At 30.9% G+C, this 25,154-nt stretch overlaps 2 protein-coding genes across 2 annotated transcripts; both read right to left on the bottom strand.

Annotated features, from left to right (window-relative positions):
* Positions 1 to 3,165: 3,165 nt before the first annotated feature.
* On the bottom strand, positions 3,166 to 7,026 carry LOC134699904 (YTH domain-containing protein 1-like). Its single transcript, XM_063561303.1, has 3 exons — positions 6,654 to 7,026; positions 4,838 to 4,863; positions 3,166 to 3,783 (listed from the first exon to the last, which is right to left on the bottom strand). The coding sequence occupies exons 1-3, from the start codon at positions 7,024 to 7,026 to the stop codon at positions 3,166 to 3,168; spliced, it is 1,017 nt and encodes a 338-aa protein (XP_063417373.1).
* Positions 7,027 to 13,551: 6,525 nt separating this feature from the next.
* LOC134699986 (uncharacterized) lies at positions 13,552 to 20,326 on the bottom strand. Its single transcript, XM_063561387.1, has 4 exons — positions 19,700 to 20,326; positions 18,338 to 18,364; positions 16,277 to 16,424; positions 13,552 to 14,005 (listed from the first exon to the last, which is right to left on the bottom strand). Exons 1-4 carry the CDS (start codon positions 20,324 to 20,326, stop codon positions 13,644 to 13,646), a joined length of 1,164 nt encoding a protein of 387 aa, XP_063417457.1. The 3' UTR covers positions 13,552 to 13,643.
* Between the last annotated feature and the right edge of the window lie 4,828 nt (positions 20,327 to 25,154).

The following is a 25,154-nucleotide window of genomic DNA, read 5'->3' as shown; positions in this document are numbered from 1 at the left end:
GTAATCCATGCCTGGAATAAGAAATTCCTTAGTTTTTCGAAAAATTAAAACTTTAGTAAACAGAAAAAAATTACAAGATTATTGATGTTTATGTCAACACCAAAGTGTTGACTACTGGGCTGGTGATACCCTCGGGAACGAAATGACCACCAGCAGTGGTGTAAATAGTTATCAAAGGCACCAGGATTATAATTTAGTACGCAAGATGCGCGTTTCGTCTACATAAGACACAACAGTGACGCTCATATCAAAATATTTATAAAGCCAAACAAGTACAAAGTTGAAGATCATTGGTGATTCAAAATTCCAAAAAGTTGTGCCAAATACGGCTTAGGTAATCTATGCCTGGGATACGAAATGCCTTAGTTTTTCGAAAAATTTAAACTTTAGTAAACAGTTAATTTATAAGAAAAAAATGACAACAGTATTGATATTCATGCCAACACCGAAGTGATGACTACTTGGCTGGTGATATCCTCGGGGACAAAACTTCCACCAGCAATGGCATCGACCCAGTTGTGTAAATAGTTATCAAAGCTACCAAGACTATAATTTAGTACGCCAGACGCGCGTTTCGTCTACAAAATATTCATCAGTGACGCTCATATCAAAATATCTTTACAGCCAATTAGGTACAAAGTTGAAGAGCATTTGGGATCCAAAATTCCAAAAAGTTGTGCTAAATACGGCCAAGTCAGGAATTTTTAGTTCAGTGGTCGTCTGTCAAATTTATTTTCAATAGTTATCATTTATTGAATTCAGGTTGTTAATTTTCTTACTTGAACCGATTGATATTTTTTTTCCAGGGCCGTTTATAGCCGTGTACCGCCGACGAAATGGTATGCTTACAAAATGTATATCCCACTTCATTTGGAAATTATCTGTTCTTTACTTATTCTTCCAATACAATAATATGCTCTTGATAAATTATAAGTATTTCTATATTTCCTGTTTCTAAAAAAAATTTTTTTTGTTTATTTTAATGATTTCATTTCGGTAGTAGATTTAGAATATTTTGAATATTTAGCGTTAAGCGATACATATCTTCAAGACAACTGTAGGTTTTGTTGAATTTATTTTAAGATGAGATTTTTCTGATTTCGATAATGAATTGTAATTTTCAACAAAACAGTGCAATTGGTACCCGTGGGAATGCCTACCACCTGTCGATACATTCAACAACTCCAATCACCTCATCACACCTTTTTCAACTTCAAACATAGTTATTTCCGCATATTTTCATATACTTTTCTTAACAAAAGTTTATTGATGTGTCGTCATTCTCTTACATTTGATGCGTTCTTGTTTGTGACCCGGATTTGCTTTTTTTTTATCGAGTTTTGAACATCGGTATACTACTGTTGCTTTTATTATTTTGGTCCTCAATGCTCTCCACATTCGTACTTTATTTTGCCTATTTCACTTTGTTGGATTCGAGCGTCACTTATATGATTCTTTTGTAGACGAAACGCTCGTCTGGCATATATACTAAATTTAGTCCTACAACTATGATGAGTTTATTTATAACGATTTCGTTGATAGCTGTTCACAAGGAGGAGCAAACAATACCAGAAGGACATTTAAAATAGTACAAAACTCATAACAATAAAAACTAAAAACATAGCAACATGAACCCAACCTAAAACTGAAAGTTAATGATTATTTTGAAAGCACTATAAAGTAGAACACTTACTAAATAAAGGCCACGATAACACGATATTTTCTTTAATCTTGTGTAGTTTAATCAATTTAGATAATACTTAGTGCAGATTGAGTTGTGATGAGGCCATAATAGTAATGCTATGATTGTTTAGTATATAACATTGTGAAGCACAAATACTTGAATAAAGAACAAAACAAATATACTTAAGAACGACTGTATGATTTACACTATACCACCATCATATTATTGGCTGATGTATCATACATTGTGTCGAGTCCATCCTAAGTTTTTATTTTCTTTTTATCGAACAGTCTTCTTTATTTTTTCCTGAAGCTAGGCTAACATAATATATTTCCTTTCATCAACTAAAGATATTTGATATCTTGATTATCAACATACTTTGCACGTTTATATGCAAAAAGTAAAAAAGAAAAAAACGAAAACAACTGTCGCGTTCCTGGATTGGTACAGGCATTTTCTAATGTGAATATATCGCAATAAATAATCTGTATTCCAAAGGATATGACTTCTGCCTACCTTAATTTTTAGACCAGGGAGCTTCCTTTGACGAACGAATAGACAGAAGCATAGTACTTTGAATACTTAATTCGCGATAAAGAGTATGTTTTTTTTCATTCACTAATTCACCTTTTCCATAGAATTAAGAATACATTAAGGAAACACGATGATCAGCTAATTACGCCTCATATCAAAGCTTTTATATAGAAATTGACAATGAGAGTTGTTTGAGATAAAACATTTTCTAGTACAGAAATTACAGTTAACAAACTGCCTGCACTTTGTACATGTTGCAAGCAGTCCTTCATAGCACGCATCGCGATGATTTTATTTCAACATTTTCAAATAAAGATCAAAATTATACATGCTGCAACACTCTCAATTTTCGTTTCAATAATGAGAGTTGTTCAAAAGAATCGCTCGCGAAAAATAAGTTGGTTTACAGTATTTTAGCTTTGTTGTTGTGAACCTTTTTTTGTTTACATCACTATTTACCAATGCAAGCGCTAGCTTAATGATGGCAGATTGTAACTTAATTCAAACGAAACCAAATTCTAATGTTATTAAAACACAATAAATGAACACAGTTATGGCATTATAACAATGCTTACTAGCCATTTGCCATTTGAAAACAGACTCGGAATATATGGAATATAGACATAACAACTGTGTGGGATATAAATGCGTTTGCAAAACACCATCTAAAAACTGTTTAATGTTATGCAATTTTACACACTTTTATTAATACTTTAACAAACTAGTACCAAACAAAAGTAAAAGATAGTCATAAATAAATAGTCTAGAATATTTACAATTGTTGATTCTTCGTGTGCTGGATTAGTCACATGTATTAGCTAAATTATAACACTTGTTTTCCTGAACGTAATTATATAATGAAATTACTAAATGTGAATTCCGGTAGGATGTGGAGTTAACCGAACACTTTAATTTCTATGAGTAATTTCATGTCGTTCCAAAACATTCTAAGAAGGTTCATATAGTCGAAAATTTTGCATTATTTTAAATGCAAGATTTCCTTTGATATATGGGATCTCTTGGGTTTCTAAGGAATATGTTAATGGCATATTTCTGTTATTTTCTAAGTGTATATGCTCAAAATATCTATTTGGGATATTTTTCAAATATATCCATTCCACATGAAAATGTCCCCTGCATCGATCATTCTTCCAGCCATTAATGTCAATGTCGTGGTTAATAGACGTGAGCATACGAGCCATTCCACAAAATTGATCACTGCCAATCACCCTAAAGAACAAAAAAATGGATCCTTTGCCATCTCTTTCCTTGAATGCTTTATCTAGCCTTCTGTTTTCATTTGGCGTACTACTCCATAAGCTCGTGTGGACCGATTCGTTAATACTATCTTCTATTCGGGTAATCATAACGAAAAATCTTGCAGCTTTAGTGGTGATATCCGGAGCATTCAGATTTGAATAATGAACTAACTTATCGGAAGAACTGTGGTTCGGCGTCTGGTGTTGTTTGTGTGTATTTTTATGACGCTGTAAAAGATCGGCTGAGTTGGAACAGCATTTCTTTTGTTGGCCTCTTTCGCTTGTTGGAGAAACTGGTATTTTTATCTGTAATATACATTTCAATTTAAATCAAGATATGTAGCATATACTTAAACATTCTATATTCAAATCAGCTAAATGATTTGTGTTGCATTATACTTTAAACATATACTTTTGCTAAGCAACTTTTTTGGTGGAGTTCGTGTTTCTATATCATTCGATGATTGTCATGGTGCTGTCAAGGTTCGATTACTCAGTGATGTTCGAAAGACCTCTTTGTATTGTTTGCATCATATTATGAACTTAAAATGTCTTTGTCGCTATGAAACCATATTTTCTGTTGATGGAAAGGTAAAACAATATTTTAATTTTCTGGGCATTAACAGATATAGTTCAACGTTCAAATGTTGGTTTAATTTGTTTTCGTTTTTAATGATCATAAACTTTGTCATAATTTAGGGCTGTCAACTGTTTGAATCCGGATGAAGTAAGATACATAAGTAAAATCATTGAAATATAAAACAAAAAATAAACATTTACGAATTTATATGCGTCCATAGATCAATTCTGGATTACAACATTACAACGGATACTTTGCAAAGGTATAATTATACTTAACGTTGAAAGTAATACAATATATAAGTAAAACATGTATAAACATATGAGGTATGCTTACAAGGAATGTATACAGGTTTCAATAGGTGAAATTGAATTGATATCGTTGAAAAATTTACGTAGCAATCACGAGTTTGTTAAACTTATTAGATATCTCTCACAGCTATCAACATGTATGTTCCAATTACCTCAATAACAGTCCCGTTCTCTTTTTGTAGAATAAGACATAACCGATTAGACTTATCATTAGAGGTATAATTACTATCAAAATAGGTATCATTTGTAGATCAAGATCTGCGTACGGTTTCTGTTTACATGAGATCAATACATAATTTAAATTATGAAAAAAAAACGGAGGAATGAACTTACAATGTAAGTGTATTCAAGCGATTCCAATTATATTAACTAAAGACATATAATTTCATATTTGTATTATTATCTTATATCAGGTTGCACTTAACAATATATAATCTTAGCTTTTGATAAAATTTGTAACTCGTTATACCTTTTGTTTATCTTGAACCTTTAACTCTGCAATATATAAAAATTAATCATATTATTCGTTTACAATTGTATAAATTTTGAATTATTTGTGTATAAGAAGCAAACGCATATTTCAACAATTTAACATGGAAATAAAACATGAAGTTGTATTGATACACAAATTATAACCCTTTTGTGTTACATTTTACCCATGTTATCAATAACACAAACGTTTCCAAACACAGATTTTTCTTTTATTTTGTGAAAATTTAGATCCACCATGACTGTATAAAATAGAAAAAAAGCGTGGATAAATCTAGCTATCCGATTATAAAATATAATATTGTGTTCATAATAATTATTTGGAAAATAGCAAGAAAGAATGGTGGCACTGAGCTTGTTGTCTTAGTACAAAAAATCCTTAACATTTTCTATACTTCAATAATTCATTTGGATTTTTTTTAAATATTTTGGACCTAATCATCAATTGATGCAAAGACATTAAAATTCAAAATGTGTATCTGATGCTTTACAATAAGTACCTTTTATTCTTTTTAATTCGTCCCAAAGCATAAGAACAGTATAGATATAGAATAACCATTCATTGTTTCGAAATATCAATGTTATTTGTACAAGGCTTAGAAACAGGTAAAACGCGAGGCTGTGCCGAGCATTTCTAGCTGTTTCGAGCCGAGTACAAATAACTTTTATATTTCGAGACAATGTATGGTTATTCTTTATCTACTGCAACTCTTATAACTGTTCTGAATGAAGTAGTTAGGGTAAACAAACATCATTTCTTAATTTTGAGCGGAAGACGTCAAATCTCCGCGAACCTGTATGTTTTATTGACGTCATAAATAAATCTCTACGGAAACGCAATTTGTCAACGTCATGAACAAGGCGATATACGGTCAGTGACTGCATATCACATATGAGTATACCGTCAATGCAATTTTACTGATCAAATAGCACATAGAAATACCTATCTCCAAGATAAATTCAAAAAGGAGCATGTCCCTAAATAATGATGTAATCGAACGATTGACGTAATTAACCAAATGAATGAATATAAAACAATTTTCACGTTCCTGACAAGATATAGGCATTTTCTAAAAGATCATGGTGAGTTAAAATAGTATTGTAACTAGCTAAACATCACATGCGTATGGCATTTGTTTATAGTTTTGTTATATTGAAACATATTGGTTAGCAACTCAAACATACATAGTAGGTTGATGTGACAATACTAATGAATGATTTTAACAAAACGATATGAGACGGAGTGGTACAATGTTTTTGGCAGTTTCATGAGTAATATCGTCTTTTTAAATACTTATTTTCTACTAATATTTTTTTTGAATTCTTGAAGATGATACATTGTTTATATATAGACGGGCTTATGCAATTATCGTCCTTTGAGAAGATAGCTGTCGCCTGCGTGTCACGATAGCAGTCCGCTATCTGAATTTCATGTGTTTTTATTTATTACCTTTATCTGTCATTTCTGCATCGTTTTACGAAATTTGATAATTTAGTATCTTCTTTCGATTGAATTTACCATAGGAATTATTAATAATGTAAGAATAGTAACATGTATATATTTAGATAAGCGTTCATTAACCACTTGATGTGATTTGACTGTTATATTTGTTATATTTTATGCTTTCTCATGAATAGATAACTAGTAATCAAATGATTTCTTTTTAAACATGAGCTTATACTTTCCATGGTTTAAGAAATTAATTTGCATATGCCATGCATCATGAATACTTAAAACAAAGTGCGCCTTCATACAAGAGTATTGGTTTTTTTTCAAATGAAAACATTCTAATTACCTTTGTGTTGGGTTTTCATCATCATTGGTTCAGTTATGTTGCTATATATTATTTGTATTTCTTTTAATGCTGTTCTCATTTTTGCAAGGCTTTCTGTTGATGAAATAACTGCGTTTTGCAATACGTTTTCGAGGTGCTTCAAACGTTTCTTGTTATCCCTTGTAAGGTGATCAGAAAAGCTTTCTTTGTTAAGAATATTGACGTCCTTTTCTATCTTCGCTGTAAAAACGTCACCAACATCATCAATTTGTCCTTGTAGTAATATCACTGTCGACATTAAAAAGCGAACGCTGTGTTGTAAGGTTAAAGAGTCTGTTGGAGTGCTGCTGCAATCACTCAAATCCAGAGGTGAAGAGCGCAATGTATCATCCATAGTAATTGCAACTGACGAATCAGTAAGTGTTTGGCAATAGACGAACCAGTTCCTTGAAATCCACCCTTTAATATACACGTTGAAATGCGTTTTAATTCATTTTGTACACATGTAAACTTCGTTCATATACATTACATAGTGACTTTTAAAATATTTAGATATTCATGTTAGGATCTGTTAAGATATGAAGTCAAAATAGGGCAATTTCTTAACATTACTAACGGGCTTTAAATAAATGATTACGAATTTATTTTGATAAGTTGATAAGTTTTGAATGTTATGTTTTATGTGTTTTGCATAAGAAAAATTATCTGATGTTTATCCGTTAATTTCTTTTTACATGAATACAGTGAATGTGTACATACAAAAGTCATGACATATCTATTGATCGGAATGCTGGTATCGATTATTACGCCTTTTGGGTTTTTAAAAAATATGCATAAGCAATAAGTGATCTTCAGTTTATATCATGTCATACCTGTTTAAATGAAATAAATTTCACCTCCTTAAAATTAATAGTTACATTATATATACAGTTATAGTCATATTAGTCTGCAATTTTAGCATTGTCAGGAAAATAGTTTAAACAAATACTTTCAAAATCATTAGATGATATTCTTGACTTCGTACATGCATTTTTATGTAGAAAATGGCTGATTAAACCTGTCTTTATAGCTAGCTAAACCTCTCACTTGTATAGCAGTCGCATCACAATCCATCATATTGTAATTATATTTTGTAATCGGCACAACACTGAAAAACTTCAACACCTCGCCATTTCCCAGTTTCTATCGTATCAGTTTGTCGATTCAATCAATTGTTGTACCAAAGTAACATACTTCATTCATATAAGGATATATCAACTCAGTCAACTGTGCTATTATTATAATCAATTCTGTCAAATGTTTCTTTATATTGCAGTTGTATCTTTCGTTAAAAAGTTGTTGAATAAATCGATCGTTAATGTGTCTATTCAACTCATTCTTTTTAATTGAATTGAATTTTACACTGAAAGAAAAATCAACTCTTGTCGAATCAATCAATTGTCGAAAACTGTACCTTAATGAGTTCGTTCGACATTGTTAAAATATGTCCTGTTACATATATTGCAAGTGGACATATGAGAATATCGTATTTTTAAAAACTAGGACATTTTTGTAATTGAAAATTCATCAAATTTCCATCTTTATCAACTATAAGTGCCCTATCAATATTTAACAATGAGTGAAACATACGTATAGTAAGTTTTAAAGGGCAAGCTTAAGTTTTAAACAACTGATAAAAAACAAACAAAAAACAACATCAATGATACTACATAGCAAAATGAAAATCAAAGATGACAGACGGCAGCCAGCATAAACAACAGGAGAACTGGCCCCTGGCTTGGAAATAAAAGGAATGTAACTTGGTGCAACTTCAAGTGATTTTGTAATTTGGTATCGCTCGAGGTACTCCTCACTGAAATAAGCGATAGTTAACGTTAAAAAGGACCAGCTCACATCAATAAATATACTATTATATAAGATTTTTCTCAAACTATTGAACTGATTATGATAAAACTTGACAGAAATGCTTCAAATAACCAGTATTACACAGGGGGAAAAAATCACATTCAGTTTATTAAACAATAATGTTTTCTTTAAGTTGTGCATGTACCTTTTTCCTTGTAAGTACTCTTGTGTGTTAAAATTATTACTATTTCAGTAGAATATTACAAAACAATAAATATTTTGAGTGGATTGAGTCTCCAAAGCACATGTTATGAGAATATTTCCTTGAAATAGGACTCTACCATGAATATTCAGTTTGACAGAACAAGCCATACTCAGTGTTTTGGGGAGCTTTTTCTCCTTATTTCTTATATTCTGCTATGATTGAACATTTTTCCAAGGAAATGCTTTAATAAATATATAGTTATAAGTAAAATAATGTTAAATAAGGGGAGAAATTTGATTGGTTAACTTCCAGTGTTGATTATTTTTTATATGCAATGAAATGTTTTGTGAATTTTTTTCTATAGTACTGGACAGGATAAAACTTTACTGATGCCAAGTATTTCGTTTTTTTAAACAAAGATAAATTCTGCACATTTTTTGGAAAAGTGCAAATTTAACAAAGACTAATAGGGGAAAATCAATGGAGGAAAAACACCTTATAATAAACATTCCAAATGAAACAGATGAAATTAAAGCTACATATATATAAATTTAATAAATCAATTAAGATACTAAGATCTAGTATATTTATAAATTTTGTAACGATTTAAAACTCAATAAAATATCTCGACGCAAAGATAAATTATGACCCTGTTCAAGGTAGACAATCAACTCTAGCATACAAATGACGAATCAAAAAAAATAATTAACACGAATGTGTGCTCCACTTTCAATGACGATTCTTAATTATCATTTTAACCAACAGTTGAAAATTTACAGGATAGTAACAGCTAATGAATGCTAACCCACAGTGACATATATTTGTTTGAAATTTAAAAAAAAACTACTATGAAAAATGCACGATTTTCTTGATTTTTATAGTTCATAATCAACATGTTTACACAGTGAAATAATATGGTTGTGAAACATTTTATATCTCTAATGATAAGTATAAAACACAACATGACCTCGTATGCTTGCATCAACTTACCCAAATATATATTTATTAAAATCTTTAACATTCCGAGTTTGTTTTCATTAAAATCCATTTTAGAAATTTAAAAATTATCACCAATTCGTGTTTAATTTGACAAAATATCAATATCCTGATGTTTTCAGGTAACTGTGCTATACTTTCAACTGACTGCAATATTTCATCTACATAACGATTTCTTATATATATTCTAAAGAACTTCTGGATAATTTTAAATCGCGGTCTGTTTCTGAAATTATTTTTAAATATTTGTTTATTTTTAGATTGTGACACAGTGATGACTGCTGTACCCATATTTTGATTTTTGTACCTATTATGTCTGTTTTATTCATGCATCGTTGTAAATATAACTGAATTTGATGCAACTGTCATATAAGTTAGAGTTTTAGCGCTATAACACCAGGTTCAATCCATCATTTTCTACATTTGAAAATGCCTGTTCCAAGTTAGGAATAAGACAGTTGTTGTCCACTCGTTTGATAAGTTTTATCATTTGATTTTTCTATTTGATTAGAGACTTTCCGTTTTGAGTTCAGTATTTGTGTTATTTTACTTTTTATCACAATTTTTATGCATCTAGGTAGATGTTTCGATACTTTTTGCTGTTTGATGTAATGCAAACGTTGAAATCGATGTATTTGGTCTGTCGCCTTTAGAAACTGTTAACAATGCATAATGACCGGTGTGTTTCTAAATTTCACACAAAAGACGTGTGTGTGCTGATCCAACGGTGAACGTCCTATCGTATCGTACATTTTTGAAATGTCACTAGCCAAACCTGTGCATTCTTGTCTGGATCGAAAAAGAACAGCTTACAAATCATTGATCTCATTTGACCCTTTGGCCTAATAGTCATTAAGAGTGTTTCCTATATAATGTTGACTTTGAATCAGGTTTCAACAGGTCGTGGTGTGGTATGTAATGTACATGACTAATATGTTTCTCCATTTACTCCTTCGTCAATGTGTTGCTTTGCCATATCAATAATATGTTTATCGTAGGAAATTGCATATTATAATAAAAAACAAAGTAGTGATTTTCCAGTAGATCCAAGTCTTGATACAGCTGAATTCACGTTATTTCTTTTTTGTTTAGGGGAAGTTTAGTATCCAAAGCTGCAATTCTTCGTCATGTGTAATGTCTGATATAGCTTTATTGAATTCCCTCTCCTCCCTTATACTGTGTTGTGATTGTCCTATAATACATATGACACACTTATATGAGCTACATTTCAAAGTGGTTTGTTTCTCAGGCCTAGGTTTATCAATATTGCTCAAATGAAAGACCGTCCATAGCGAAGTATTGTTTCGTGAATCATTGCATTCCAAGGTGTGTGTGAAAATCTATGTATTTTTGAATGTAGCGCCAGCGCTTATCAAAGAGACAACAACCCAACAAAAAAGAGCATGTAACAGCTTAAGGCTACCAATGGGTCTTCAGTGCAACCAGGTGACAGCTGATCTTTAAATAAAAATGTATAAGTTCGGCGAAAATAGATGTCATACTGAACTCCGAAACATATAAATGAACTACAAGTTATAAGCATACAAGACTAACAAGAGTCCAGAGGCTCCTGATTTGGGACAGGCGCAAACATGCGGCGGGGTTAAACATGTTTTTCTTAGATCTCAACCCTCCCATTTACCTCTAGTACATGTAGAATAAAGAAAAATACAGCAATACGCAAGGTAAAATTTGATTTTAAAGAAGTCCGAGTCCGGTGTCAGAGTTGTTTACAAAAGAAACAAATGAAACAAAATGAAAATGTATACATAAGCAACTCTTAGGCCGTGTTCACATTGACCTAAATTCGGTGTTGTGTTAGTGTAACTCACACGTAAACTAAACACAATTGCGTTCCCATTGATAAAACTCAATGTTTACATGTAGTTTAGATCATGTTTTACCTACACACAGTCGATAGTCGATGTGGGTTGTGTAGTTAAGTGTACACAACACTAGGCATTTAGGACATAAGTTTTATCGTGTATATATTTAAGGAGGAAACTATTTTTGAGTAAAATTGATATTTTTGATAATTATAAGTTGTATAAATTTTACAGATTTTTTTTTGTTAAAAAAATTAACGTACTTAATTAACCCCTAATCAAGACTCAAAGCAGCATCATTGCCGAACCCATAAGGCAGCAACTAATTGATTTTCGGGGGGGGGACTATTATAGTTGAGTATAAAACATAAAGGCAAGGGGGTGGGGGTGGTGAGCTATGGATTTTGTTTTGGAAACAAAAAATGTTTCCAGTTTTTGGCCCTGAAAAAAAAATTGTTTGTTTCACCCTCAGCTGCCACTATATATAATGCTAAAATTGATTTTGACATGTCACCAAAATTTGTCCTGAAAAAAATTAATAGCTCACGCCCCCTCCCCCTCCACAAAAAATGAAGTAAATAGTTGCTGCCTAATTCATTTGAAAAGGTCTTCCCGAATCGACTTGACGTACACAAAAATATTCGCCACTGGTCTTTACTCAAAAAACGATTCACGCATAAATGCAGACTAAAAAAAGTGTGAGGTAAATGATATGCTTGTCTAGTATCTCAGATCCGTTAATAACACGTAAAATAAATTAAAAAAAACGTTACCCTATTCCTTTACCAAATACTCCTTGGAGAAGACATACCATTTGAAACGAACAGAAAAGATAAAAATGTAGTGATCCCTTATATCTCAATCCTTTTTTTTCGGCTGTAAGCACGCTGTTGCAGCTAACGTTTTCTAATGCGTTATCGAGACATCTCTAGTATATTCAAACTGATGCAAATTATAAAAATGGCTTTCATAAAGTAGCAACCACTTAACTTAAAAAAAAGGGGGAAGGGTTATTTTTTTTTATCTGAGTCAGATTTTTTCGCACGTACGTTTTTATTCCTTTTTTTTTCGATGCTGGTGATCAAATACTTTTTTTTTCAATATTTAACACTATAATGTATGGGGAAGCTCTTGATTCAGAATAAATTTTTTTATCATTTGTATGACCATTTTTTTTTTATCAAATTGGGGATCGGAATATATCCATTTCCATCCCCCACCCCCTTTTGAAGTCAAATGGTTGTTCCCTTGCCGCTAGAAAAATTTTCCAAAAATTTTGAATTCAGTTCTACGTAATGAACATTTAAATGACATATAGTTTACAAGTGGGAACAAATCTTATGTACAGGTATCTAAACAAGGTGTATAGATGTGAACACATGTAATGTGAAACCAGTGTACACTACACTAAACTAATTGTACACATGTTTACTCTACACGGCGTTTGGTGTGAACACGGCCTTAGTACCACATACATAGAAAATATAAAATCACATTTAAAAAATTATATGTAAACATATTCAAATACAACAAATATCATAACAATACAATCCCCTGTTATCAGGAAGACTCACTCCCTAGTCTATAGTTCTTATAAACTTACGTTGCTTTTGTTTTCACCTGTTTTCACCTGTCCCAAGTCCGGATTCTGATATTCAGTAGTTGTCGTTTGTAAATGTGGTTAATAATTGTTTCTCGCTTCTCGTTTTTATATAGATTTCAGCGTTGGTTTTCCCGTTTGAATTGATTCACACTAGTATTTTTAGGTTTTTTTTAAAGCTCCATGTTGGTGACCGTACATGTACCTTGAACTATAATGTTTTACTTTATAAATTGTGACATGGATGGAGAGTTGTCTCATTTGCACTCATACCACATCTTCCTATATCTATTGAAATACATGTATGATATCTGTCCTCTTTGTAGAAGGCATAAGGTATACTACTCGCCTTAAGTTTCAATTTTTTCGGGGACAACAAATTTTATCATGCTTATGAGAATAAGTGCATTTTTATATTTAAATATTTTATTTAAACAAAACCTGTGACATAATTTTTTTTTACCATTGCCTTCTTAACCAGCGAACGTAATTTAAAACAAATGATAATGAAAACATATAACTAGAGAAAAATACAAAAACTAAGCAAGAAAATTCTGAACAAATATAACTATAACACAAGGTAATAATAACATTAAAAGAAATAAGGAATTGGTGTTTAATGATAATGTATTATTTTGTGTCGGTGTAGAGTCTATATTTTGGGTATTGGTTGTAGTTTGCGACATCCCATCCACGTCTGTCATTGTTATATTTTGGTCTCCAACAACAATGGTTCCTACTTGAACATGCGATCCTTCAGAGAACATGGTAAAGGAAGCATTTTGTGTCTGATCTACAACCATACGAAGTTTGCTTATTTTCCGAACATTTGTAAGGTTTGGTACGTCCACGTCACTGGAACCTCTGTACTGGATGATATTTTTCTCGTCTTGTGTTTCAACTAAAGAAAAAAAGGTCAATGCATCAAATTCTGTATGTGTCAACATCTTTAGAAAACGTATAAATTGCATAACATCAGAAGAGTTAAGCAATGCACCGAATAGACCAAATATAATGTTGTTACCCAAAAAAGAGGGACAAAGATACCAAAATGTTATTGAAATTCCTAAGTAAAACACAAAATGACAATATCATGGAAATAAAAACATTGAGGCTAAAAAGACTATGTTTATATGACGTGCTTTCTCGCTTTGTAAACAACACCGTAATAAAATTCTCGATACATCTATAATTAGCGCATATTCAGAGATGTACATACTAATGAATGATACAATCTGCCTCCCAAGTAAATCCACATGTATCGAATCCTATTGGAAAATGCTATGCCGATTTTATTGTTTTAAAAAATGCATTGAAACAGACTACTAAATAAAGTCATCATAGATACCAGGATTAAACTTTGTTCTTGCGCCAGACGCGCGTTTCGTCTACAAAAGACTCATCATAATGGATAATACAATATACTATTTATTATTCTTATTCGGATGCATAATAAAAAGAAAAAACGAATAAGAACTCGGAGTAATCTACAAAATATAAATATGATAAAATTCTGCGAGATTACATTAATGCTTTTGGCTCATTTACCTCATTTCAAAACATGACACCATACAAATGTAAAAGCGTAAATTAAAAGTGTTTCCGTTACGCGACCATATACATTATTATGATATTTCATTATAAATGGATTTTTGAGGTACGGAATGTTTGATTTTCTATTATAATGCATTATTTGCATATTTACTGATTTACTGATTTGCTGATTTAAGCAAGTCAAAATGACGGCTTCTTAGTTACGAAATGTCAACTTCGAAATTGACGGTAGCTTATAAGAAAAAATGTTTATTAAAAGTGGAAAATCTTCGGTTTGGGAAATAAAAGAATTAGACACACATTTCCTACTCGTCATTTACGGAATAATTCATGCCATGAACAACTTTATTAGAATATTTATAAGCTTTAACTAAATAAAATTATCATAGATACCAGGATTGAAGGATTGAAACCTTACATTTGCACCAAACGCTAGTTTCGTCTTTAAAAGTCTCAACAATGACGCTCGAATACAAACATTGTAAAAAGCCAAATAAAATACGAAGTTGAAAAGCATTGAGGACCAAAATTCCTAAAAGTTTTGTCAAATACGTAAAATGTGCGAAGTGATTAATTCAACACTTTCAACACTTTGTTTAAAAGCTTCTTTGTAAGTAGCAACCCTATTTGGAAGCTTATTTATCCACGTTGGCATTTACTTGTATGAAACAAAAACAAAGCTAATTCATTTCATTTATCTTATAGTTTGGAAAGAGGAAAACTTGTGTAAAAGATAGAAAATTCAAATGTTCAAATACTATTGAGAAATGAAAACAACTTAGATTGAATGTTTCTTACAGATCCTTGGAATGTCTCAGTATCATCATCTGATCTACGCCACCCCTAGAGAAATAGTTTATCACAATAACATTGATGCTTGGCCTTGATAGCGGACACACCATATGTTGATAAATTCGGAAGATATTCAATGAAGCACTTACAAGAAAAAAGTAAAATCACAAAAATACTGAACTTAGAGGAAGATCAATTGGGAAAATCCACAATCACATGGCAAAATCAAATAACAAAACGCATCAAAAACGAATGGACAAAAACTGTCATATTCCTGACTTGGAAGACCATTCACAAAACACGTTAACATTCTGACAATATCCTAGATGATAGTTGTAGTAGTAAACCGGTGTTGAAAAGCCCTAAATCGATTGAAAGAAAACCAATCCGTGTTAATTAAACCGTATTTGTTTGTATGGGGTATAAAACATTGGTTTCGAACAATGAGTTGCACAAGTATACATCGACTATCTATGAATCTCAGTTTTTTTACACGGCAGTTTCAGCAGAAGTTATGTAGACACATTCCTTGAACGATGCAAATTCATCCCATAATGATATGGTGAATGTGTACATTGGTAATGTGATTTAAGTTTAAAATATTCGGTCTAGAAACAAACAAGATCAACATAATTTGGGTACATTTGAGTAAGATTACATTAGTGTACATGAATTGTGTGTTGTCGCTTTTTGTGTTTCATGTTTTCTGTTCTAATTTGCACCTTTGAGAACATTCTTAAACGGAAAATATCTATAGTTGATCTCCTCAATAGTTCACATAAAAACGAAAATTTGATATAAGGAATTGACAAACAGTGTAAATTACCAGTTTCGCTCCGTTGTGATGGTGCTGTGTTTTTTATTTCAGTTATAGTGCTCTGAAAAACTTCCATATTTGCCAAGAACAAATTATTTGATTCTTCCATTCTATCCAACATTTTTCTCGAATCTTCTCTGCCTTTTATTGTAAAGTCCTAGTTTTAAAAGATTTGGTTCATTTATGTTGATACATTACATATTAAATTCATATAATTGGTTTTGGAATATTCAGGTACAGGGTAATCGATAATAATCAATTAGGAATCGATATCCACTGTATACCTGTACAATTAAGAATAAAAATGCGTAATCAAAACATTATAATGATGAAATTGATATTCTCAAAGAATAACCCATGAAAGCGGTACGGCTTATTTCCAATGAGATCATGAAAGAAGATATCGCTTAATATATATCATTATATGAATTAAAAAAAATAAGAAGAGCCATGTCATTTATTCCAATTAATTCACAAATAATAATACAGATTTTCTTCTTGTTAAGATTTTGCATTACTGCAGCTTAGACTTTATATCAGGGCAGCTCATTTTAATCATTACTAGTATAAAAAATAAAAATCACAAAAATGATAAAACACATATTAAGGGGCGACTTTGTTAACATTTGACAACAACTGGCACATCTTGTGTTGTATCTGTATTGTTCTTAAACTTTTGTATAACTTTCTATGAAAGATATTTGTTCATATAACTTTTGTGAGCGATATATTACCTGAGTTTTCAATGTTTCAAAAATCAACCTTGATGATTAAGGTTTGCGAAAAACAATCTACACAGGAAAAATTTGGTCAAACGAATTTCACACGAATCTCACAGAAAATTCATGCGCAAAATTTCACGTGAGATTCACCTGAAAATAGTCTATTCATGAAATTCACGTAATTCATGTGGAATTCGAGTGAGTTTTACATGAACTGATTTCACGTGAGTTTCATGTGTCTGCTCATTATAGTTGAAATTCACGTGAACTTCAATTGAGATACGTGAAATGTATGTGACTGAAATTTGCGTGTGAAGACGTTTTGTTAATATTTGATTATGAATTAAACAAATGTGTTTTGTAAAATATGAAGATATTGAGTTTGTTAGAGGTAATATGACACTGAGTAAGGCAACAAATGAGTTTTGAGGTATCATTTGACAAACAGCTTGCTTTATGATAAATAAATTTTAATTGAGTTCACTGGTTGTTCACTTCAGGAGTTTTTGTCTGTGTCAACTATTTAATGTTTTGCTGTGCACTTATTCTATGATACTTTTTTTGAATTACAAATGTGCGACCTTTTTAAATTTATGTTTCGCATTAAAGATTCTCGTAACAGCATTTTGTTTTGTCCTAGTTTATTTTCAACGAGTCAGTTGCTACAATAAATATTCCTTTCTCAAAGTCCCCGAGATAACGTCTGTGTCCTTATGAAAATGTTAATAGCGTTGTCCTCGGCAGAAGGCATTTCAATTTGGATTGTTTTTTGAATAATTATGTTTTAGTTGGAATTGAAACTTATAGACATGTGTTGGTGTAACTTGAAACGCTAAGGACTGTATTTGCGCAAGTGACACGTACTTGTTATCATTTTGTTTTGTTTCATTGAATATTAATAAAAAAAAATGAATACAACTGACTTATGTATAAAACAGTACTTGACTTCAACAATGGAATTGAAAGCTAAATAGTTTTAATGTTGAAAAATAAATGCCATGTATGCACATGGTGTTGATTCGAGGTTATTTTGTTACTGTTTTTGTCGTGGATATTCTCCGCCTTGATAGATAGCAAATAATAAATGAATTCTGTTAGAACCTTATTTTTATTTTGTATGTTCATATCATTTATAGTGTTATAGAAATTTACTGAAAATGTTATATTGAATCCTTTGTCAGCATATATAATGTTATTGAATGTTAATAATACCATATGATGATTGAAAAGAACAAAACAATAATGAATTGCAATCGTTATTAATTAATTTTCGTCTTAAAAAATGAAACAACACGTTATAAATTTCCGGCGAGAGAGATCTTAATCTGAATGATACTAGCTTGCTTACCTTTATCTCGTTGAATTCAGAATGTATCTAAAACAAAATAATAAGAATATACGATAACAACTATAAAAATTAAATTTTAAAATGTTCCATTTCTGAACATATACGAGATTTATGCCTTTTAATAATTTTTTGAAGTAGCTAATAATTTGGACTCCAGCATCAAAAACATTTGACAATAATGCTATAATGACGATATGAAGTCGGTGACCCCAAATTTTTTTGAGAAATATCATGAAATACTCCGACTCAAATTTTTAAGAAAAAAGCAATGATAGCAATTAATAGACTGTGTATTCTTTAAAGTTATACACGATAGCTTTTGTACATTACAAACATGTACATCATGTAAATCCAAAATATCGAACACTATGGTGATAGTGACATACCACTTACTATCGACAATAAAAAAAAAACTAAAAATGCTTAGTTATTACAAAAAGAGTTGCATACTACCATGTTCTTTACATTTTTCTATGAAAAATGTTATTAAACTTAAGGTTATCTGTTTGCCTTAATGCTCGCACTTTTTTTTTTTTATTGTAAAAAAGTATTTGATGAAGAAACATGATACGGTGGTGCACTTCTTTTTTTCCCTTTGGGCATTTGAAAGTACATCCAGAAATGTTAACCCGTGTTTGGGCTATTATCATGAAAAAAATAAAAGTTTCACAGTTAATTTGTTCTTCATTCATAATTGAATGAAGACGAAGAAGACATATATGAATAAATATATTTAAAAAAAAATCCGAGTAAAATCATTTCCTTGGTCACTTTACACATTTTCTAAACTTTTGGCTAATTACACTGACTAGATTGCTTATTAAGATTGAAAAATTGAAATCTCGAAAACTGCTTTTTGTTTGTACACAATTTGTATTCTCACATAGTTCATTTTGATTCAAAATCATGGATATTTTCCACTTGTATAACAAAGTTTAGAAAAATTTGACAGAAGAGATATCATGATTCATTAAACTGTTTCTTAACTTTGTCATATTTCTTAAAAGTTACATGTATTAACCAAACAGGATAAACTATAACTACTGGCCACTATTCCTCAATATCCTTATTTGGTATATATTCTAATAAGATAACATCATTCAGACGTGTGCATTTAGATTTCAATATAAAGTTCATACGATAATTTTTACTAGTCCCTTCAAGTTATCTATTTGTGTGTGTATCTAAAAAGGAGATGCTAATGAGCCAACTCTTCACAAGAAACCCAGCATGACACATACAACTATAGGTCACGCCCATGTGTTTGTTTGTTTTTTATAATGTACTTAACCAAAATATTATCGTACAGAAGAAAAGTACTAATGTAAGATTGTGCTTTACAAATGACGGTTATATATTTACCTCTTCCAATTTTGAATGAATATCAAAAAGCTCTGTGCTGTACTTAGTGTATAGACCCTCATCCAATGGTCTATTTTTTAATCTTATCAGGTCATCTTGTTTGGATGGGTCGAGCTGTAACAACCAGTTGGTAATATCTGGCCATAATGTGTTGTATTCTTTCTGTGTAATTCCACCATTTTTGTTATGGGTTAAGAACTCATTTTTCATTTTTCGTAAGTTTTTAATTGCATCTTTATCTGCTAGACTGACATTGCAGCAATTCAGTAAAATAAAACTCGAAAGCGCTACGGACAGATCATCAAGTTGAACAGGATTCGCAAAGAAATTACAGTGACATGAATGTCCTGACGTTCTTCCTCTTTGATAAAGGGAGTTAAAGGTGGTCAATTTCAAAGGAAAGCAATGTTGAGTAAAGCAGTTCAATCTGTCTGTACAGCAATATGCATTTCTAAAACACAAGTGGAACAATATATGTTTCACCGGTGTTGAATCCAAATAGGACTGTAAGTCATTCATGCCTTTTCGAAAGTAATCATCTTTAACTCGTTTTTGGAACAATGGAGCCACTATCTCCATTGTGACGGATCCTATGACCAAGAATCGTCTTTTGTCCTCTCTGTCCATTCTGGAATATGTCAATAATGATGCTATAACATATATGTTAAGGTAAGTCAGTTATCTCACGCCTTCTGGGATTATAAAAGAGAAAAAATCAAACGGCCTAGGTCTTTAATGAAATGTGCAAAGTGTGAAAAAACAATATGATTCATTTGTTGTGATCTCGATGTTGTGATTTGTAGCAAGAAAACGACCCTCATTGCTATCTGATATCAATTCAAAGAATATGTTTCCAAGCTTAGGTTTTAACTGTTTTGTTTTGTTTAGCTTAAACTTGTATACATATTTACTAAACATTTATGTTATACTGAAAATGTATTTTATATACGTTATGTTTTATTAAATTTACCTCAATGACGTGTTTTTGTAAACAAAATATGCGTCTGGCGTAATGTTAATCCTGTTATCTCTATGATGAATTAAAAACACTACATTACACCTTTTTATGGCCTCGTTTTAAGATTTATTTGTATGTTTGTATGAATTTTTAGTCAGTTGTGTTGAATGTCAGAGATATACGACTACACTGTTTTTGCTGCTAGATCTCAATTATTGTCACGTAAAGTAATTATGTCTGTTCGGGTTTCATACCAAAAATGGTTAATAAAATGAGTATATAAACAACAATCACACAAGAGGGATGTTTAGCTAGCTGTAAAACCAAGTTTTAAGTACGCCTTTATCAAGCAAAAAATATTGTAAATATTCTAAATTGTTCCGTTCATTGGTGGATTTTTATTTTGACAGTTTTTATACTACTCTAATATTTAAAATTTGCCTTGCAACTTGGTATTTTTGGTTTACCTTTGTTTTGATATTTTATCTTTAAATTATATCGTTTAGTGTTCTTCAATTGACGCACAATTGTGTGTTTTCTTAAAAAACTATACAAAAATTTGTTCGCAATATACTAATAAACTGTTTCGATTATTAACCTAAGGAGGCTCGAGAGTACAAAAAATGAACGTACATTGAAAAATTTTGTTTTTTATTTCAAATTTTATTTATAACACTATTGATTGTTACTATTAATAATATGGTGAAAACAATCATCGAACAAAAATAAATTCGTTTATATATTTGAAAAAGCTCCAAATAAAGGTGAAAGTAGTATACCGCTGTTCAAAGTTCATAAATCATATAGAGAACAAATCCGGGTTGCAAACTAAAACTGAGGAAAACGCATCAAATTTAAGAGAACTACGACACAACAGACACACAACATTACAATGCAACATACACAGAAACGAACTATAATATAACCATGGCCATTTCTTTGACTTGGTACAGGAAATTTTAAGATCAAAATGGTGAGTTGAACCTGGTTTCGTGGCATGCCAAACCTCCCGCTTTAATGGAAATGTTAATTATAACATTGAAATGACAACATTACATGACAGGGCTACAATACCAAAAAAATGGAGAAAATATAGGACAGAGAAACAAACGAATAATAGTTAACAAAAGGTACTTGGTTAATAATTTTAATACGCCAGACATGCGTTACGTCCACACAAGACTAACCAGCGACGCCCAGATGAAAAAAGTTTGAAAACCAAAACAAGTACAAAGTTGAAAAACACTAAGGACCAGAAGTTCCAAAAAGTTGTGACAAATACAGCCAGGGTCATCCGCCTGGGACAAGAACATCCTTATTATTAAGAATTTTTCACACTTTTGCAAACAGTAAACTGAAGTGGTGACTAGCTACTGAATAAAAACGGATGAATTACAAAAATATTCAGCCGTGTCAGCCATAACCAGTGTTACGCAAAAAGTGACGTCACCTTTGAATTTTTTGAATCCAAATTATCTCCCTTTGATGATAAAATGCCATTTTATGCAGTAAAATTAAAATAACTCCTTAAACTCATCGGTGACCTATATTCTTTATTACGCTTTTCTAATAAACTGTACTTAAACTAAACTATTGAAAAATGTAAGCGGTTTCTGTAATCTAGCGCTTTTTTTTTTATTTTAATACTACATTTTTTTCTCCTATTACTTCAACAGAAAAAGGGACCTTAACAAAAGGGCATGTTTCTTACGAATGCAGATTATTAGCTTAAATGAACGGTGACCACATAATTTTATTCAATTTTTCCTTTAAGTATAGGATAAAGTCTATTTATAGAAAAAAAAGTCAAATCCTATATTTAAAATAAAATTTGATTAATACCCGCGAGCACCCTTAAATGCAAAAAAAAGCATTATAAGTGTATTTGATCAAACCGATAGATGAAAAAACTTGCGTTTAGAGGGAAAGGAGTACATAAATTGTCCTTTAAAAGAACGTCTTCATCTATGCCATGATATTTTCGTTCATTTATTTTTTTACATTAAATCATTAAAAATAACACTTACTGTATATTTCTTGTTAATTTGTTATGATTATTTTTGGTTGTTCGATTGCGATTTAAAATAGTATTGCTATGTGTGATGAAGCTTTGGACTGCATCGAGAAATGATACTAATAGTTTTCAAAGGTACCAGAATTATAATACTAATGTATTCTGTAGAACACTTGCACATACAATCACAACTATATGTTGGTGTGTAACCGTTAAGTGTATTTTTTTTGGTAATGTGATTATCATTTTATTACTTACATATTGACTTTCAAAACCTCAAAAATCAAAAACAGAAAAATACTTTCTTTCTGGAATAGGCTCTCTTGTACAAATTTATTTTAAACGTAGAACATACGTTACATTTACTGCGATCTTTAGTTAATATAATACAACATTTGTAAAAATATAACATTTGCACGAGGTCGATACATGGATATATTGACCTGAGAAGAGTCTATTAATTTTGGACGAATGATGCAATTTATCATGAGAATCTTACCCTGTTGACACAATTAATATCGCTTCTTTTGGAGTTCGTGAGATTCCACTTGTTTGTGTTTGTTAAATTGATTTTTCTTCATAATTGATTTGTGAGAAATAAACATACAGGAGCTTGTCGTTTGTTTATGTGTTACATATTTGTTTTTCGTTCATTTGTTTATATAAATACGGCCGTTAATTTTCTCGTTTGAATTGTTTTTAGGCCTTATATAGCTGACTCTTTGGTATGGGCTTTGCTCATTGTTGAAGGCCGTACGGTGACCTATAGTCACCGCTGTTAATTTCTGTGTCATGTTGGTCTCTTGTAGAGAGTTGTTCCTTGGCAATCATACCACATCTTTTTTTATATTGTTAAACTGAATTTTACTGTTGCCTACATATTGAAGATTGTATGCTCATACTTACATTGTGTCGGAGAACATCATAAGTATGAAATACTAGAGTCCTGTTTAATTAAGTTCCTGCTTTTTGAATATTGTAAAATGTTTTTGTCGGACACATGAATTGGGTATAATTTAAATGTACGTCATGACGTGTTGCTCATTTTAACGAATGCTACCCTTAAAACAACTATCATAATCTACGATCAAAGGTCCTTCCGGATTTTATTTTTTAATGTTAAAAATACCGACAGCTCGAATAGTTAGTAACCAACTAACGCAGCAGACATAATTCATTCAATTCACCATTATTCAATTAACGAATTTCTGAAAGAATGTTTCTTTAAAAGAAAATCCTACCTTGACTTTCTAATATTAAACAATCTATGTAGGTCTTTAAACACAATTATTGAACCTTATTTTGCAAATAATCTACGGAATTCCAAAGGTATTACAAGTTTACAAAAAACCGATACGTAAACATATTAATTTGTTTATCTAGTTTTTTTTAAATATATCTTTACGGGTGTAATAATTGGAGCGTTTATAAAATGTATTATTAGCCCTGACAAACAGTAAAATCCATATTTGAAATATATATTGCAAACAAAAAAAAAGTTTTTATTATCAATATTGGGCTTGTAACTTTATATAAAAATCTAAAGATACCTCTGGTTGATAGAAAAATGGTTTAGGAATGGGAGTAAAGCGTAATGCATCATATTCAAGTCACTGTGTGTATGTATATATATTTTAACCAAATTTATTTATTTATAACATTATCATAATCAATATGTAAAAATCTAAATGATAAGTTGAAGATTTTGAAGCAGTAATCAATTATAAATTAATAGTTGATGTCAAAGAAAAAAACAATAAATCGACGGCAGCTGTTGTTTAAGTAAAGTCTTACCTTCATGTGTATATTGACCTTTAAACACAATTGATCTACTGGTATGACAAGAAAACAATAGACAGAATTTCCAAATGTATTTAAAGTTTACAAAATACCGATATCTAAAAATATTTGTCTTTTTGAAAATATACACATGTTTATTCCTCCGAAAATTGCTTTAATCTGGAATTATAATTGACGGAGGCATCTAACCTAATCGACTTTCATCATGTATTTTTATTGATTATTATCTCTTTTCAATCCATATTTTATAAGAAAACCCTATCGTGCATTATAATATTCTCAAAACATCGTTGGACCTCACGATGGTAAATAAAGGCAAGGAAAATTCTACATACATTGTTTACTTTGTAAAATGAATGATTAATGAATTTGTATTTTGGAAAGTATAAAGAAATAAATAGAATAAAGATAGAAACCATGTATTTGCATGGTTTGTTTTACAGTATAATGAAAATGATATTGGTTCATCAGTTGGTCATTGGTTGTGTCAGCAATTTCAAAACTGTGTACCTTGTGGTGTTATATGGTTTATGAAATTGTTTAATAATTTGTGTGAATTGGTCGGTTCTTTGAATTTCATTGAACTACTAGAAATACAATGATGTCATTAATGAAGTTAAGATAGCCACCTAAAACAAATCAGCCAAAGAAAGATTTACTTTTTTAAAACTTATTTTACTATT

This window comes from Mytilus trossulus, unplaced genomic scaffold (assembly GCF_036588685.1).
Source record: "Mytilus trossulus isolate FHL-02 unplaced genomic scaffold, PNRI_Mtr1.1.1.hap1 h1tg000103l__unscaffolded, whole genome shotgun sequence".
NCBI classification, from domain to species: domain Eukaryota; kingdom Metazoa; phylum Mollusca; class Bivalvia; order Mytilida; family Mytilidae; genus Mytilus; species Mytilus trossulus.
Note: the sequence above shows the minus strand (reverse complement) of the source record. Positions and strands in the feature narration are given on the sequence as shown.